At 36.3% G+C, this 19,479-nt stretch overlaps 1 protein-coding gene across 1 annotated transcript in view; it reads right to left on the bottom strand.

Moving 5' to 3' along the window:
* LOC118835541 (maestro heat-like repeat family member 5) overlaps positions 1–19,479 on the bottom strand; it is a 138,934-nt gene that overhangs the window by 53,697 nt on the left and 65,758 nt on the right. The window contains exon 15 of the mRNA XM_036742738.1: positions 8,150–8,299. Coding sequence (XP_036598633.1) covers positions 8,150–8,299 — 150 coding nt within the window. The remainder of the gene's footprint in view (positions 1–8,149; positions 8,300–19,479) is intronic.

Genomic DNA, 19,479 nt, shown 5'->3' with positions numbered 1-19,479 from the left:
GAATCCATCCCTTCTCTTTAATAAAAGTTCATTTTCTGCCCATTTCAACAACCAAACTATTGACGTAGAAAAGGAAAAGAAACTCACAAAATTAAGAAACACTGGAGGCTTCTGCCAGTAAACACAGGAGAAATGTCTCTTTTCCCCACTGTTACTTAAAACTGTTTTAGATATGCTACAAATAGTAATAAGCCAAAAGAAAGAAAGGCATATAGACAAAAAGAAACAGACCTATACCTATTTGCAAATGACGTGATAGTTTGCTCAGAAAATCCTGGAATCGGCCAAGAAACTAATTGAGACAATAGCTTCAGCAAAGTAGAAGAATAAAAAATAAACCCATAAAAATAAACAGTATTCCTATATAGCCATAGCCACATCCAGTAGGAAGGACTAAAAAGGGAAATGCCATATAAAATGACTATGAAATGCCTAAAATCGAATACTTGAATTGAAGTCAGGATGACTTGCATTCAAATTAGGCCTTGGACATTTTCTACCTGTGTACTTAGGGTAAGTCAAGTAATTTTTGTTCGCCTCAGTTTCTTCATTTGTAAATTGGGGGCTATAATAACACCTATCTCTCAAGATTGTTGTGAGAATAGAATAAGATAATTTGTAAAGTGCTTTGCAAACCTTGAAGCTTTTTTATAAATGCCAGCTATCATTATTATCTTTTATCAGATCTTCCAGGAACAAGGAAATGATAATCTTGTAGTATTTCTACATATATTTGATTTAATGTGTATAATCTTCTTCCATACTATCCTAATACAGTGCTTCCTCATGATATCGAGGTTGTCTAGGGTTCCTGAAATATATTCTAGTAGAGTATAAACTCTGGTAGATTTGGCCATGTGTTGGTCCAGGTGTGGACCCGATAACAGAATGTTTGTTTTCCAAGGACCATACTAAGTATGAAGAAGTTCAATAGCAGTAGACTGGTCACAGCAACCCACGAATTAAACAAACTCTAGTGGAGGCCTCAATTTACTCTCTCAGATCTAGAAAAATCTAATCATAAAAGAAATTTTAAAAAAATAAAGGAGATGAGTGCAATTTTGGTAAAATTAGATATGATACACTCATGAAAAATATTGAATGGTAATAGAAAAAAGAATATCTATTTTCAGCTATGCATGTCACCTTCACAAAAAAAATTGATCATGCATTAGGGCAGAAAAACTTCACAAGCATATTCAGAAAAGCAGAAATATTAAATACATCTTTTTCTGACCATGCTGCAATAAAAAATTCAAAAAGGGCCTTTGAAACATAGATTAAAATTAATTAGAACTAAAGAACTTAATCCCAAAGAATAAGCAATTCAAAAACCAAATCATTGAAACAATAATTAATTTCATTAAAGATAATGAAAACATTGAGATAATTTATCAGACTATGTGGGAGGCAGCCAAAGAAATACTTACAGGAAAATTTATGTCCTAAACACTTATGTCAATAAAAAAGAGAGAAAGCAGATAAATGAATTGGGCATGCAACAACAATAACAAAAAAACCTAGAAACAACAAATTTTAAAATATCCAATTAAATACCAAAATAAAAATCCTGAAGAAAATCAAAGAAGACATTAATAAAGTGAAAAACATTAAATTAATACATAAAAGTAAGTCTTTTTTTTAAAAACAGTAAATCCTGAAGAAAATCAAAGAAGACATTAATAAAGTGAAAAACATTAAATTAATACATAAAAGTAAGTCTTTTTTTTAAAAACAGTAAAATAGATAAACCATTGACTAATTTGATTTTTAAAAAGAAAAAAGGAAACCAAATTACAAGTATTTAAAAAAGGATGGATTTAAAACCAATGAAGATAAGATAAAAACAGTCATAGGGAGCTATTTTTGTTTAACTATATTACTATAAAACTTAAAATCTAAATGAAATGGATGAATATCTACAGAAATATAAATTATCCAGATTAACAGAAGAGGAACTAGAACACTTAAATAGCCCTATCTTAGAAAAAAAAAATTGAATAAGCTATAAATGAACTCTCTAAATGGGGGGAGGAGAAGAGGGGATGTGTTGGTAAGCAAAATGGGCTCCTTAGCACTTAGTTCAACAAGTGCCCTTGAAGAGTTTGGCTTTTGTTTGCTTTGAGTAATTCAGTGTATTTCATTGAGTCTTACTAAGTGCTAAGCCCCAGGCCCAAACCCCAATTAGGTGTAAAACCTATGTGGGTGTGGATTGGCAACTAAGGTGGGGCCCAAGGTGGGACTAACTCCAGGGAGGGCCTAGTTTACATGTCTGGGACAGCAGAGGCTTTTAGACCACATGGGTTTAAGTCGCCTCTTTGTGACAATTCTAGGTCACGTGGGTGAGTCGCATGTGTGACTCACCCCTGACGCTGAAAAAGATGTAAAACTAGGGGTTGGCCTCCTCTTCCTTGGAGCTCTTTGCCGCAGCAGTGGTTGCGCGCGTGACTCTGGGCCAGCCCTTGTTCAGAGCTCCCGGGCTGAACCTAGATGTTGGTAACTATGAATCTGTATTGGGTCTGTCTGTTGGTGTTTGTACTTCGTTTGTAATTTGCTCTGAAGTTCAGGGTGCTGGCTTTTTTTCCCCTGAACTAAGTGAATGATATTTGTATGCTGAATTAAAGTAAACTTGTCAAACCCCTTCACCTTGCTTTCCTCAGTTAAGTAGATCAAAAGAACCTGTGCTGTTGGCAGCTTTCTGGGTGCTGGCTGTGGGTGGATCTTATACCCCCACAGAAGCTGCTAACCAGATTGTTGAAACAGGGGAGAGAGAAGAGGACCAGATGATACAAGTGAATTCTACCAAATATTTAAAGAATAATTAAAATATTTCATAAACTGTTTAAAAAATAAATAAAGAAGGAATACTACCAGATTCTTTCTATAATATAAATATGATCTTGGTGCCTAAACTAGAGAGAGACAAAACAGAGAAAGAAAACTATAGATCAATTTCCCTAATGGATATTGATGTAAAAATGTAAAATAAAATACTAGCAAGGAGATTACAACAGCATATCAAAAAGAGCATACACTATGACCACTCTAGATTTATATCAAAAATTCAAGACTGATTCAACATTAAGAAAACTTTAAATATAATTAATTGACCTTATCACTAACAAAAATAACAAAAATCATATGGTCATTTCAATAGATACAGAAAAAGCTTTTAATGAAATACAACATGCATTCCTGTTTAAAAAAATACTAGAAAAATAGAAACAAATGGAGTTTTTCTTAAAATGATAAATATTATTTATATAAAACCAAAAGAAAAAACAATATCTGTGGGGAAAAACTGGAAGCCTTTCAAAGAAGACTAGGTAAAAGACCAGCAAAGATGTCCATTATCACCTTCACTATTCAATATTGTGCTAAAAATGCTAGCTAATTTCATTTTTTTTCAAATTGTAAACAGATTTTATTGAAATATAATGATCAATCGTGAATGACTTAGTTATTCTCAGCAATGTAAAGATCCAAGACAATTTTAAAGGCTCCATGATGAAAATTGCTATCCACCTTTAGAGACAGAACTGATGGAGGCTGATTGCAGATCAAAGCATACTTTCTTTATTTTTCTTCTTTTTCTGGTCTGTTTTCTTTCACAACATAACTAATATGGAAACACTTCACATGACTGCACTGAGCTATATCAAAGTGCTTGCCTTGTCAACTAGGGGTTATGGGAGGAAGGAAGGAAGAGAATTTGGAATTCAAAATTAAAAAAGGACAAATGTCAAAAATTGTTCTTACTTGTAATTGGAAAAAAATAAAATATTAAGAATTAAAAAGAAACAAAAAATGCTAGGTAAAGCAATAAAAGAAAAAGAAATTAAAGGAATAAGCATAGGCACTGAGGAGAAAAACTTTTACTTTGTGATAATATGATATACTTAGAGAATCCTAGAGAGTCAACTAAAAAACTAGCAAAACAATTCACAACTTCAGCAAGTTTCAAGATATAAAATAAGTCAACACAAATCATCAGTGTTTCTATATATTATTAACAAAACCCTGAAGGAAAAGATAAAAAGAAAAATTTTATTTAAAATAACTACAGACAGTACAACATACTCTACCAAGACATATATAAGAACTATGTGAACACAATGAAAAAACACTCTTCACACAAATACAGAGTTAAATAATTAAAGAAGTATTAATTGGACATGGATAGGTCAAGCTAATATAATAAAAATAACAATACTACCTAAATTAATTTACTAATTTGGCACCAAACCAATCCAGAACTAGAAAAAATAGCAAAATCTATTTGGAGAATGAGGAGCAAAAGGTCAAAAATATCAAGGGATTCAATGAAAAAAAAATATGAAGGAAGGGGACCTAGTACTACACGGTTTCAAACCATACTACAAAGCTATAATCATTCAAAACAATTTGGCACTGGATAAAAAATAAAGAAGTTGATCATTGGAATAGATTAGGTACATAACACAGAGAAGCAAATGAGCATAGTAACCTAGGTTTGATAAGGCCAAAGATCCTAGAAATTGGGACAAAAACTTGCTATTTGACAAAAACTACTGGGAAAACTGGAAAGCAATCTGGCAGAAACTAGGCAAAGGCCAACATCTCACACCATATACAAAAATAAGGTACATGATTTAGACATAAAGGATGATATAAGCAAATTAGTCGAGCATAGAAGAAATTACCTGTCAGATCTATGGAGATGAGTTCATGATCAAACATGAGATATAGAGGCTCATGGGAGGTAAATGGATAATTTTGATTATGTAAAATTTAAAAGTTTTGCACTACCAAAGCTAATGTAGCCAAGTTAGAAGAAAAGAAAGAAACCAGGGGAAACAATCTTTGCTGCAAGTTTCTCTGATAAAGGTCTCATTTTTCAAATATAAAGAGAACTGAGCTAAATTTATAAGAAAAAGACTCTTCAATTGATAAATGGTCAAGGGATATGAACAGGCAGTTTTCAGAGTTTTTGGAGAAATCAAAGCTATCAGGCATCATAAGAAAAAATGCTCTAAATCACTAATAATTAGTGAAGTGCAATTTAAAACAATTCTGATGTACCACCTCACACCTATCAGACTGACTAAGATGACAGAAAGGGAAAATAACAAACATCAAAGGCAATATCGGAAAATAAGTACACTAATGCCCTATTGGTAGAACTGCGAATTAGTCCAACACTTTAAAGAACAATTTAGGAGTCAATGATCAATAATCAAGACAATATTCTCAAAAAAGACTCAGAACTACCACTATGAGAGCTAAACTACAAAGAGATGGAAGAAAGAGTGAAAGGAGCCACAAATGTTTACAGTAGCTTTTATCGTGGTGGCAAAGAATTGGAAACTGGGGGGGGGGGGCAGTGCCCACCAGCTGGAGAATAGCTAAACAAATTAGGCTTGATATAAAGGGGAAAAGGCTTCCTAACAATTTGAGCTTAATTCAGAAGTAGAAGAGTCCATATTGAGAGCTAATGAATTCCTTCTTACCAATGCTTTTCAAGTAAAAGTTGAACGATCACTTAGCAGGCATATTATAGAGGAGATTCTGGTTTAGGTAGGAGGTGGACTCTGTGTCCTCTGAAGGCCCTTCCAAATCTGAGTCTATGATTCTATGAATGATCATGCTTGTACCTTGATCCTCTCCCTTCCTGGATTCTCTGGCAGATTACTCCCACAAAACATCCCTTCTGTTCCTCTCACTGTATTTTTGTCTCTCCGTCTCTCATTCTCTTTATTCATCTTTGATCTCTCTCTAGGTACAGGTTCCCTCTCCTTTAATAATCAACAAACAAACAAATAACTCTTCCTTGATTCTTCCATCCCCTCAAGTTATTGTTCTACATATCTTCTCCCTTTCAAAGACAAACCAGTTCAATCTATCTACTTTGCTTTTCTCCTCTTCTTCTTCTATAATCCCTTTTGTAATCTGGTTCGTGATTCCATCACTCAGCTGAAAGAGTGATCAATGGCCTTTCTCAACCCTCATTCTTTTTTACCTCTCTGCAACATCTACTATTGTTAACCATTTTCTTCTGGATATTCTTGCCTCACTGAATTCTTATGACTGCTCTCTCTTGGTTCTTCTCTTACTGGTCTGACCATTTCTTCTCAGGCTTCTTTGCTGATTCATCATTTGTATGGCTTTCTTTATCTGTGGGGATACCTCAAAGCTCTATTTTTGTTCCTGTCCTGGCTTAGTGGATATCAGCTTTCATGGATTTAATAATTATCTCTATGCAGATGACCGCCAGACTCTCTTAAGCTCTAGTCCTGAATCACCATTGCTTATTGAACATTTCAAAATGAATGACCCATAAGCACTTCAAACTTAACATTTTCAAAATTGAACTATTATCTTTCCTCCAAATCCATTCCTTTTCTTAATTTCCCTATTTCTGTTGGAGGCACTACCATGTTTTCAGTCACCCAGGTTCAAAACCTTAGAGTCTCTCTCACCTACCCCACATATCCAACCAGTTGCTGAATCTTGTTAATTATACCTACACAATATCTCTCACATCTGTCCATTTCTCTCTACTTTTATGGCCATAACTGTCTCTCATCATCTCTCATTTGGACTATTGCAATAGTCTTCTGATGTGTCTCCTTGCCTCATTTCTTTCTTCTTTAATCCATCCTTCAAACAGCTACCAACGCTATTTCCTAAAATAGAAGTTGGATTATAATCATTTGCCTGTTCAATAAACACCACTGCTTCCCTATTACCTCCAGGATCAAATACAAACTCCTATATCTGACATTTAAAACCCTTGACCACCTGGCTCCAATTCATCTTTCCAGCCTACTTAAATACTCCTCCCCTTCACGCTTTCTACAATGCAGTCTTACAGTCTTTCTTGCTCTTCCTCAGTCAACAATTATTTCTTAAATACATACTATGTATCAGACTTTGTGATAAATGTTAAGAATACAAAGAAAGACCAAAATAGTCTCTTACCTTAAGTAGCTCATATCCTAATGGAGAAGACAATGTCTAAATAAATAAGTATACTATATACAGAATAGATGGAAGGTAATCTCAGAGGGGAAGGCACTAGCAGCTGGGGAACCAAGCCTGCAAAGATAGGACTTGAATTGAGTCTTGAAGGAAGCCAAAAAACTACAAGGTAGAAGGGAGGGGGAAAATATTCAAGATATGGTGAACAGTCACATGACAAAGCATCTCCTTATCTTTTCCACATGTGGTCCCCTATGCCCTGAATGTACTTCTTCCTTACTTCTACTTCTTTGAGAGGTACAAAATGAGGCATACATTTTCAGATAAAGACAATGTGTTGATCTGCTTACCTGTATTTCTTTATTTCAAGGGAGAGCCTTATTAGGGGTGGGTAGAAGAAGTCACTGGAAAGTTTACACACATACATATATATATACACATATGTTTATATATACATATATATATATACATAGGTATATGTACCTGTATGTGTATACATGTATGTCAGTTTAGAAGGAGGTCTCCAATAGAAGGCCCAAAAAGTTCACTCTTGACCATGTGCTGTCCAAAACCACTCATGACTTGGCTGAAAGTATAGCTAAGCATGCTTATCAAATTTGCAAATAATATGAAGCTAGGATTGTTGTGCCTAAATGGGCCCCTTCGCAATTTCCACTAGTTGCTCCCAGTTCTGCTTTTTTGGGGCCAAGCTGAGCAAAGCTAAGCCCTTTTCCCCATGACAATTATTTGGACATTTGAAGACAACTATCACAAGCCCCCTAAACAGCCTATTCTTTAGGCTAACCATCCTCATTTCCTTCAATTGATCTTCATGTGACATGATCTGGAGGCCCCCAATTTATGAGTGGTTAATGACAAAAATAAGTAGTTGTCAAAGAGAGAAGAAAAAGATAAAAAGAAACATAAATCATCAATAACCACCTGAAAATTGTCCAGACTCTACCCCCAATCTCAAAGTCCTTTTGTGATTTGGATTAGATGGCCTTTGAGTTTCCATTCAACTCTGGGAGTCTATGATTATGTGGGCCAACTCTTCAGTTACCTAAAGTGGACTTCTCTACTCCTGTCCAGCTTCCCCTCCCCCAGTACACTTAGGGCGGCTTTGCCACCACAGATCATTATCCTGTTACCATCCTTCCATTTTTTCTCAAAAGGGAAAGCTTCTGACCTGCTCCATCTTGAGTCCTTGAATTTCCAGAAAATGATTGAAGAACTCTAAAGCCAGATTTACTTGGACTTCATTGTTGCTCTTTAGGCCATTCAGGAAGGTCAGGATGAGTTGGGTATTTTGGTTCACTGAGAGGTTTTTCCCAAATACCTGTAAAAGCCAAGAATCAAGGAATTATCTTTTAGAGAACCTACTGGGGTCAGGTGAAAGGTTACAGGCTTCCTGATAATAGGAGGAATTATTGGTTCTCAAAGACTCTGGAATCAGTGAAAGTTGGATCAATCTTACTTAGGCAGAGTATAGAGATATCAATGAGGTCCCACTATTATACAGCCCATAGTACAAATGCCTAGGACTGTTCTCTCAGAATGAGAATCACAAATGGACCCAGCTTACATGATCCAGATAAGCAGTGCTTGACTGCATGTGATCTCATAGCTAAGATAATGATGTATTCCTACATTGGTATAAGCCGTATGAAGATAACAGAGCCATCAAGCCATGAGTCTGAACTAAGAACCCATAATAGTGTACATGTCTATGCGTACACATACATGCATACATACATACATAGATACATACACTGAAATGATGGTCAAGGGAAGGAAAATCAAGACAAAACCTGTTGTCCTTCCACTATACAATTCTCTTACACTTTCTACAAATGCATTCAACCTTCCTATAGGCAATAATTCAAGATTCCTCCTGCTATATGTGTTCTGACTCACACATAAACACTCCATCTCCACTCTGCTCTCTGCACCAAAGCTGAGCTTCTTTACAGGGTGTTCCTAAAGTCTGGACACATAGGAAATGTGGAGTTATTGCATTGAGTTCACATGAATCTTGTAAAACATATCAACCTTTGTATCACAAATCATGGAAATCATATTGAAGATGTTACTTGTTAAAATTCCAATTAAATAAAATGTTGAAAATATCATTCATTTCATTTCTTGAAAATATGTGTTTTTGCCTATGTGTCCAGACTTTAGGAACACCCTGTGTAGTCAATCATTATTCACTAATGGTTTTATTCATGCACTGAATTTTCAACAAATATTTATTATCAGATGATAGGACATAGACTGAGAAAAGATTATCCGGTACAATCTGCTTATTGTATAAAATAAAATAGATGAGGACACTGGCACTCAGAGAATTTAAGTGACTTGCCCAACGTCAGACCAATAATAGGTAACAAAGTGTTATTTAAAAATCAGGTTCTCTAGTTACTAATCATCTGCTCTTTTCACTTCCTCATTCTTCCTTTCAATGAACTACTTAGTATGTATAAAGCCCAACATTTGTCCCAGGGGAAAATACTCTTTCCAACATTTCAATGCAACCGTGATTTTATCAGTGTATTTCCTCCAACAATGCAGGTGGTAACCCTTCTATTCTTCCCTGTCTCAAGTGACTCTCATTTCTGTCCTCCCATAAATATGCCACAGAGTGTCCACTCAGCATGATGGGGGCCTTCCTTGAGGGCTCTTGACTTTAGTGGATACTATGAAGCATAGAGACTATCCATCAGTTAGTTGTTCCTTGCCCTTGCTATTTGACATGACCATCTTCATTCTGCTCATACATTTCTCAGATATGATCTTATGTAACCTTTCTTGTGTAATTCACCTCTTAAAATGTATTGCCACTTGCCTATACTCATCATGTGCCTGTCTTTTGTTTGGCTTTTGGGTGATCCTAAACTTCCAATTGCTAATAGCATACCATGACTGGAAGCTGCATACTGGAAGGATCCTAGTGTTTAAATGATGAGCCTTTGTTTTAGAGGGAAGCTTGTACTCATCAGAAGAGCTATGTAATTTCCCAAAGTCTGTTGTCCTTGTGCTGTTCATTCTGACCCCAAATCTTTGTTCATTTGCAGACTAGACCAAGAGCTGAAGATTAGGTGGAGACGTGAAAGACACTTTGTTGTAAGAAAGTCTTTAAGGCAGTATTTTGCTCTATCAAATTAATTGTTGTTTTTGTTGATGCTGTTACTCATAGTCTCTGAACATAGACAGTCCAATTGTGTATTCTTTAGCCCTTTCAGTCAATTATGTGATTGTCAAGATATGGTCTACTATGGAATGGCATTTCTGAATATACCTTCTTGACTTGCCTTGATGACAACCTTATCCTTTTTTTACATATTATTTATTTATTTGTTTTTAGCTTTCAACACTGACTTCCATAAGATTTTGAGTTTTAAATTTTCTCCTCCTCCACCCTCCCTAAGACAATGCACAATCTGATATAGACTCTGGATAACTTCATCATTTAAAAGGTGTAGGAACCAATGAGGGGCACTGCTCCTCTAGGTATGATTTCCACCAAGAAAGAGGAACTGGTTGCTAGGGTGTAGATAATGGAAATCTTGGAAGGGTGGAGAAGTCACTCCATTTTAAAATCTGTAATATTGAAAGAGAGGAAAACTGGAAATAGTCTGACATATAGATGGTGAAACAGAAAATTTCAAAGAGTTCAAATAAAGGCTAAGTAATGCTCCATGATCTAAAATCGTACAAGGAAAGCTGACTCAAGAAGAATGAGAAACCCTCAAGAACAAAATTCTAAAGTCAGAAAAAGACACTTCCTATTAATAGAAAGAGGGAAATTTTTAACGCTCCCAATATGAATACAACAGGCATTCCTCAACCAAATGAAATATTTTTGAAAGACGTGCATGTAAGGCAGATAATGGATGATGAATTCAAAAATATGGGTAGTTCCTACAATAATAATGTAAAAGTACCAAAGCTCAGAATGAGATAAGTAAAATAAGGAAGTTGAGGATAATACTGCCTTTGAGGCCCTATAAGGGAAAATTGTATAGTTTTTAGACTGATTAAAACACTAAATCATTGATGCTTTAAATATGAGTTCCTTGTTCAGGGACATACTATAAAAAGAACCATAGAAAGAGGATAAAAAAGAGACAGAGAAATAAGTGATGTAGGATGCAGTAGAAAGATATGGAAAGATTAAGGACAGAAGAACAGAAGGTATTGGAGGAGTTTCTGTGTCTGGGATTGCCCTTTAATCCACTTTACTCCTGTACTAGTGATGAACAGGCAGGGAGGGGGTGATGAAGGTCCTATAAAACCTGACCAATGAAGAAGACTCAGAGGTCACAACCAGCAACATATTAGTGAGCAAGAAAAATTAGCCAGAAAAGTAAAGAGTACTTTGGGTCCCAAATTACTTTAATCAATAAATACAGGCCCTCTGGGAGGACATGAGTGGAATGGCATTGTAAGAACTTCTTTGTTGGGGGGCGGAGCCAAGATGGCTGCATGAAAACAGCGTCTTACCGGAGCTCTCTCACAAGTTCTGTCAGATTCTTATAAAAAAGTGAATTTGAGCAGATTTGAGAGAGTCAGAAACCTCGAGCAGTCTGCGTGGGGCAAATTTCCCAGCCAGGAGAGTCTGAAAGGCCGAAGGCACGAATCTGTAGGCTCGGAGAGGGCTTGGCGTGGGGAGCTGCTCCAGACCAAAGCGGAAGTGGCTGGCTGGGAAACCCACCTGGGAGACAGGCTGGGAGAAAGCCAGGAGCCCGAAGCCAGCAGAAATCCCCAGGCCTCCCAACACAGGACGGCACTCGGTGGAAGCTAGAGAGGCAGCGCAACACCACCCACCGTGAGATATCAACTCCAATGCTTCTTGAACTTCCGGTAGACATAATGTCCAGGTTAATGGCTCTAATCCCTCCCCTTTCCACCCAGAGAATTCCTTGGGGAAAAAAACCCGCTGTAATGGAGGAGACAGAAGTGGGGTTTCAGTGGCTGAGTAGTGGGAGTACCTGAGTCCCAGAGGGGCAGAGCCAGCAGGGGTCAACACCAGGAGCCCAGATGTACTCTTGCTCCCCCAGGGGAAGTGCCAGACACCCAGATCAAACAACAAAGAGCTGAGACCATTGCTGAAGAGCAACAGTGCTGGAGAAGAACCCCAGGGAAAGAGGAGATTGCGGACAGCCAGGCCCCCTCCCCCACACCTCAGGAAACTGAAGGCTACAATTTACAAAGCCAACAACGAGACTCACAATCCCCAGAATAAGAAAGCTGGGACAGAGAGCCCTGAGTCCCAAAAGCAGAAATTTATTGTAAAGCCAGGAAAACAACATGAAGAACACAAAAAAACCGAGGTCCATTGATTCTTTTTATGGAGACCGGCAGGATCAAAATACCAATTTGGAAGAGGATAACAATGACACTATACCCACATCTGATACCTCAAAAGAACTGGTCTCCAGCCCAAAAGCATTACTGGAAGAGCTAAAGGAGGATTTTAAAAACCAAATTAGGGAGGTAAAAGAAAAAATGGAAAAAATGGAAAAAAATGGAAAAAAAATCCACTGACGAAATCAAGTCCCTAAAGAATAAGATTGGCGATATTGTTATGGAGATTCAGAATCTAAATAGAGAAAATGACACCCTGAGAGGTAAAATCAACCAATTGGAAAAGGAGACTCAAAAGCAAAATGAAGATAGTAACTCATTAAAAATTAGAGTTGAGCAAGTGGAAGCTAATGACTCTATGAGGCACCAAGAAGTAGTAAAACAAAATGTAAAGAATGAAAAAATAGAAAAAATGTGAAATATCTGATTGGGAAAACAACTGACCTAGAAAATAGATCCAGGAGAGACAATTTAAGAGTTATTGGTCTACCGGAAATCCACAATGAAAAAAGAGCCTTGAGAGTATCTTTGAAGAAACTATCAAAGACAACTGCCCAGAGGTCCTAGAACTAGAGGGCAAAATAGTCATTGAAAGAATTCACCAATCACCCCCTGAAAGAGATCCCAAACTGAAAACTCCAAGAAATATTATAGCTAAATTTCAGAATTACAAAATCAAGGAGAAAATACTGCAAGCAGCCAAAAAGAAACAATTCAAATATCGTGGAACTACAGTCAGGATCACGCAGGATCTTTCAGCTTCCACTTTAAAAGACAGGAGAAACTGGAATATGATATTCTGAAGGGCAAAGGAGCTGGGACTACAATCAAGGATCAACTACCCAGCAAAATTAAGCATAATTTTTCAGGGAAGGAGATGGACATTCAATGAAATAAGGGAATTCCAGACCTTCCTGATGAAAAGGCCAGAACTCAATGGAAAATTTGATTTCCAAATACAAAACTCAAGAGAGACATAAAAAGGTAAACAGGGGGAAAAACCCCCACAAACCTTATTAATCAATAAGGGCAAATTATTTGCATTTTTATATAAAATTACATCATCTTATGTATGTTTTATATGTATACATATATATGTCAGTCTTGAGAACAGTACAGCTATTATGACAATTGAAAGGGATACACATAGACTGTGAATGTCCGTATACAATAACTGATATAAGGATAAAAATATAATTAAGAGATGTAAAGGGAGGGCTTTGAGAGAGGAGGTAAGGAGGTAGTAGAAAAGGGTAAATTACACCAAATGAAAAGGTGCAAAAACACATTTTAGTAGAAGGAAAGAAGGGAGGGAGAAGAGCAGTATTTGATCATTACTGTCATCTGATCTGGTTCAAGAAGGGAATAACATACACTGATAAGTATAGAAATCTAACTTGTCCTACAGGAAGTAGGAGGGGAAAGGGGGGGGAAAGGGAGGGGGGGTGGTGAGAAGGTAGTCGAGAAGTAGCAAGTGGGAAATGGTAAGACAAGGGAGGGGAATAAAGAGGGAGGGTAAACTGAGGAAGGCGGCAGTCAAAAGCAAAATTTTGTTGAGGAGTGGAAGGGGAAAGGAAGAAATAAAAGCATAAACAGGGGGAAATAGGATGGAGAAAAAGACACAGATAGAAATCATAACTGTGAATGTGAATGGTATGAACTCTCCCATAAAACGGAAGCAGATAGCAGAATGGATGAAAAACCATAATCCTACAATATGCTGTTTACAAGAAACACATTTGAAACAGGGGGATACACACAGGGTAAAGGTAAAAGGCTGGAGTAAAATATATTGTGACTCAGCTAAAGTAAAAAAAAGCAAGTGTAGCAATCCTAATCTCAGACAAAGCAAAAGTAAAGATAGATTTAATTAAAAGAGATAAGGAAGAACACTACATCCTGCTAAAAGGCACCATAAACAATGAAGCAATATCATTGTTAAACATTTATGCACCAAGTGGTATGGCATGAAAATTCTTAGAGGAGAGGTTAAGGGAGTTACAGGAAGAAATAGACAGCAAAACTATAATATTGGGAGACCTCAACCTTCCCCTTTCTAAACTTGATAAATCTAACCTCAAAATAAATAAGAAATAAGTTAAGGAAGAATTTTAGAAAAGGCAGATGTGATAGACCTATGGAGAACACTAAGTGGGGATAAAAAGGAATATACTTTTTTCTCAGCGGTACATGGCACATACTCAAAAATTGACCATGTACAATCCAGTGCAGAAAGGCAGAAGTAGTCAAAGCATACTTTTCAGATCATAATGCAACAAGAATTATTTGTAACAAAGAACCATGGAAAAATAAGCTAAAAATTAATTGGAAACTAAATAATCTAATTCTAAAGAATGAGTGGGCCAAAGAACAAATCAGAGAAACAATAACTTCATTCAAGAAAATGACAATAATGAGACAACATACCAAAACTTATGGGATGCAGTAAAAGCAGTTCTTAGGGGAAGTTTTATATCTCTAAATGCTTACATGAATAAAATAGGGAAAAAGGAGAGCAATGATTTGGGCATACAACTGAAAAAGCTAGAAAAAGAACAAATTGAAAATTCCCAATTAAATAACAAATTAGAAATACTGAAAATCAAAGGAGAGATTAATAAAATTGAAATCAAGAAAACTATTGAATTAATAAATAAAACAAAGAGCTGGTTTTATGAAAAAACCAATAAAATTGATAAACCTTTGGTCAATTTGATTTAAAAAAAGAAAGAAGAAAATCAAATTATCTGTATCAAAAATGAAAAGGGTGAGTTCACCTCTAATGAAGAGGAAATCAAAACAATAATTAGGAATTATTTTGCCCAATTATATGCTCATAAATTTGACAACCTTAGAGATATGGATGAATATCTACAAAAACATAAATTGCCCAGGTTAACAGAAAAGGAAGTAAAATTTCTAAATAACACCATCTCAGAAAAAGAAATGGGGAAGCCATCAATGAACTCCCTAGGAAAAAAATCTCCAGGGCCAGATGGTTTTACATGTGAATTCTATCAAACATTTAAAGAACAATTAATTCCTATACTTTGTAAACTATTTGGGAAAATAGGTGAAGAAGGAGTCCTACCAAATTCGTTTTATGACACAAATATGGTACTAATACCCAAACCAGGTAGAGTCAAAACAGAGAAAGAAAATTATAGACCAATTTCCCTAATGAATATTGATTCAAAAATTTTAAATAAAATATTAGCAAAAAGATTGCAGCAACTTATCACCAGAATAATACACTATGACCAGGTAGGATTTATTCCAGGAATGCCAGGCTGGTTCAATATTAGGAAAACAATTAGCTTAATTGACCATATCAACAACAAAAATAGCAGAAACCATATGATCATCTCAATAGATGCAGAAAAAGCCTTTGACAAAATACAACACCCATTCCTATTAAAAACACTAGAAAGCATAGGAATAAATGGAGCCTTCCTTAAAATTATAAATAGCATCTACCTAAAACCATCAACAAGCATTATTTGTAATGGGGATAAGCTAGATCCATTCCCAATAAGATCGGGGTGAAACAAGGATGTCCATTATCACCCCTACTATTCAATTTGGTACTAGAAACATTAGCTTTAGCAATAGGAGAAGAAAAAGAAATTGAAGGAATTAGAATAGGCAAAGAAGAAGCTAAATTATCACTTTTTGCAGATGATATGATGATTTACTTAGAGAATCCTAGAGAATCAAGTAAAAAACTACTTGAAATAATAAACAACTTTAGCAAAGTTGCAGGATATAAAATAAACCCACATAAATCCTCAGCATTCCTATACATTACTAATAAAGCCCAACAGCAAGAGATAGAAAGAGAAATTCCATTCAAAGTTACTGTAGACATTATAAAATATTTGGGAGTTTATCTGCCAAGACAAACCCAGGGCGTATATGAACATAATTATGAAACACTCTCCACACGAATAAAGTCAGATCTAAATAAATGGAATAATATCAGTTGCTCATGGTTAGGCCGAGCTAATATAATAAAAATGACAATTTTACCTAAATTAATCTATCTATTCAGTGCCATACCAATCGAACTACCAAAAAATTATTTTACAGAGCTGGATAAAATAATAACAAAATTCATCTGGAAGAACAAGAGGTCTAGAATATCTAGGGTATTAATGAAAAGAAATGCTAGAGAAGGTGGCCTAGCCATACCAGACATTAAACTGTACTATGGAGCAGCAGTCATCAAAACTACCTGGTACTGGCTAAGAAACAGAGTTGTGGATCAGTGGAATAGGATAGGTACACAAGATGGAGAAGTCAATGACTATAGCAATCTATTCTTTGATAAACCCAAAGAGGCCAGCTTCTGAGCTAAGAATTCACTATTTCACAAAAACTGCTGGGAAAATTGGAAAATGGTAGGGCAGAAACTGGGCATCGACCAATATCTTACACCATATGCCAAAATAAAGTCAAAATGGGTTCATGATTTAGGAACAAAGGCTGAAACTATAAGCAATTTGGGAGAGCAAGTAATAGTTTACCTATCAGATTTATGGAAAAGAAAAGAATTCATGACCCAACAAGAGATAGAGAGCATTACAAAATGCAAAATGGATAATTTTGATTATGTTAAACTGAAATGTTTTTGTACAAAAAAAGCCAATGCAACAAAGATTAGGAGTGAAGCAGAAAATTGGGAGAAAATCTTTACAACTAGTGTCACTGATAAAGGCCTCATTTCTAAAATATACAGGGAACCGAGCCAAATATATAGAAATACAAGTCATTCCTCAATTGAGAAATGGTCAAAGGATATGAACAGGCAGTTTTCAGAGGAAGAAATTAAAGATATCTATAGGCATATGGAAAAATGCTCTAAATCACTACTGATTAGAGAAATGCAAATCAAAACAACTCTTAGATACCACATCTCTCCTGTCAGATTGGCTAAAATAACAAAACAGGAAAACAATAAATGCTGGAGAGGATGTGGGAAAATTGGGACATTGTTACATTGCTGGTGGAGTTGTGAACTGATCCTGCCATTTTGGAGAGCAATTTGGAACTATGCCCAAAGGGCTATAAAAATGTTCATACCCTTTGACCCAGCAATACCACTCCTAGGGTTGTATCCCAAAGAGATCACACAAGTGGGAAAAGGACCCATATGTACAAAAATATTTATAGCGGCTCTTTTTATAGTAGCTAAGAATTGGAAATCAAAGGGATGCCCATCAATTGGGGAATGGCTGAACAAGCTGTGGTATATGAAGGTAATGGAAATGGGGATGATACGGACTTCATAACAACCTGGAAAAACCTACACGACATAATGCTGAGTGAGTGGAGCAGAGCCAGGAGAACATTACACACAACCACAGATATATGGATTCTGTGATGACTAACCCTGACAGACTTTGCTCTTCTCAGCAACACAATATGCAGAGACAGCTCCAGGGGACTCACGATGGAGAGTGCTATCTACACCCAGAGAAAGAACTATGAAGTACGAATGCAGATCGAGGCACACTTCATGCTCACCTTTTTCTCCCCCCCCCCTTTTTTCTCTCTTTTGTATTTGTTGTTAGGTTGTGTTTTTCTTTTCTTTTTTTGGTTCTGTTTCTTCTTTCTCATGATTCATTCCATTGGTCGTAATTCTTCTCCACAACTTGACTAGTGTGTAAATTAATTCAATGCCAAGTTATACATGGAAGTTATATGGGATTCCATGCTGTCTTGGGAAGGGGGGGGAGGGAGGGAAGAAAATCTGGAACTCAAAATTATGTAGAACAGTGTGTTGCAAACTAAAAATAAAAATTTAAAAAAAAATTTAAAAAAAGAACTTCTTTGTTCCCTGTATGAGTGGCTGATGAAATCTCAGTCTCAGCACCTTAAGTATGTTCCTGGAATTCCTGGGTTTGGGGAATGCCTACAGATTGGCTAAGGGCTATCTAGCTATGGGAGAAGCCATGGGTTTGTGATTTTATCCTTTTTTGGGTATTGGTAAAAAAACTGTTTTCAATGAAATAATACAGTTTCCTCAACTGTAAAATGGGGATAATAATATTACCTATCTCCCAGGATTATTGTGAGTATCAAAAGAGGAAATATATGTAAAGCATTTAGTGTAGTGCCTAGTATACATAGTAGGTACTAAATAAATACTAGATTTTTTTCCTCCCCCCACCTTCTTTTTTTCCCTCCTTCTTTTCCTTTCTTCTTTCTATAATCAACACCATTACATGTGAGTATGACTTCACTGAAATGCAGCATGAAGAGAAGAGGGAAAAGTTTCTAGTGACTGGGGGCTAAGCCAAGAGACAATTTGGATAGATCTACAGATGCCACATACCAAGACCATTGAATAAAGCCTTGTCACTCACAAAAAAGGCAGAAGTAGTCAGTTCTCTGAGAACCCCTAATCTTCATCAATGAATATTCAGATACCTGGGCAGGAATGATCCCTAGTGGTTAAAAGTGTTTTTGTATTCACTGTCTCTTCCAGTCAGAAACTTTTTCTGAACATCAAACTTCAGATGTTCCCTGCTCTCGAGGCCCTTACCTGCTCCTTGGAAACTGTGTCAACCAAAATTGAGAGATATGCCTCAGGTCACAGAGTAAACTACCTAACTCAAAGTGGTATAGTTCCTACTACACAATATGCTTCTAATCAGAATGGAAGAAGATTGGATTGGGGAAACTGAAGCAAACTGAGGAATTGTAAAGAACACTGAATTTGGAGTCAGATAATCTAGGGTCTAGTCTCAACCTCTGCCATTGACAGGAATGACAAGGAAACTTGGAACTATGCCATATAAGGATTAGTCAAAGGAGAGGGAGATGTTCATCCTGGAGAAGGGGAAGATAGGAGAAAGGGGAACAATTATTTACCTTCAAATACTTGAATAACTATCATGAGGAAGAGGAAGCGAGTCAGTTCACTTGCCCCCTGAGAGTAGGAGCAATGGATAAAAGTTACAGGAAGGACAATGTCAACTCAACAGAAAAAAATAACTTGCCAATAATTCAAACTATCTAAAGATAGAATGAGCTACCTTGAGAGGCAGTATAGTTTTCAAGAAGAATCTATATAACCACTATGTAAGATATGTCATAAAAAGAATCCATGTTCCAGGCAAGGGCTGATACTTGAATACCCCTTGA

The sequence above is a fragment of the Trichosurus vulpecula genome, chromosome 1 (genome assembly GCF_011100635.1).
Source record: "Trichosurus vulpecula isolate mTriVul1 chromosome 1, mTriVul1.pri, whole genome shotgun sequence".
Taxonomy (NCBI): domain Eukaryota; kingdom Metazoa; phylum Chordata; class Mammalia; order Diprotodontia; family Phalangeridae; genus Trichosurus; species Trichosurus vulpecula.
This window is presented reverse-complemented; position numbering and strand designations above follow the sequence as displayed.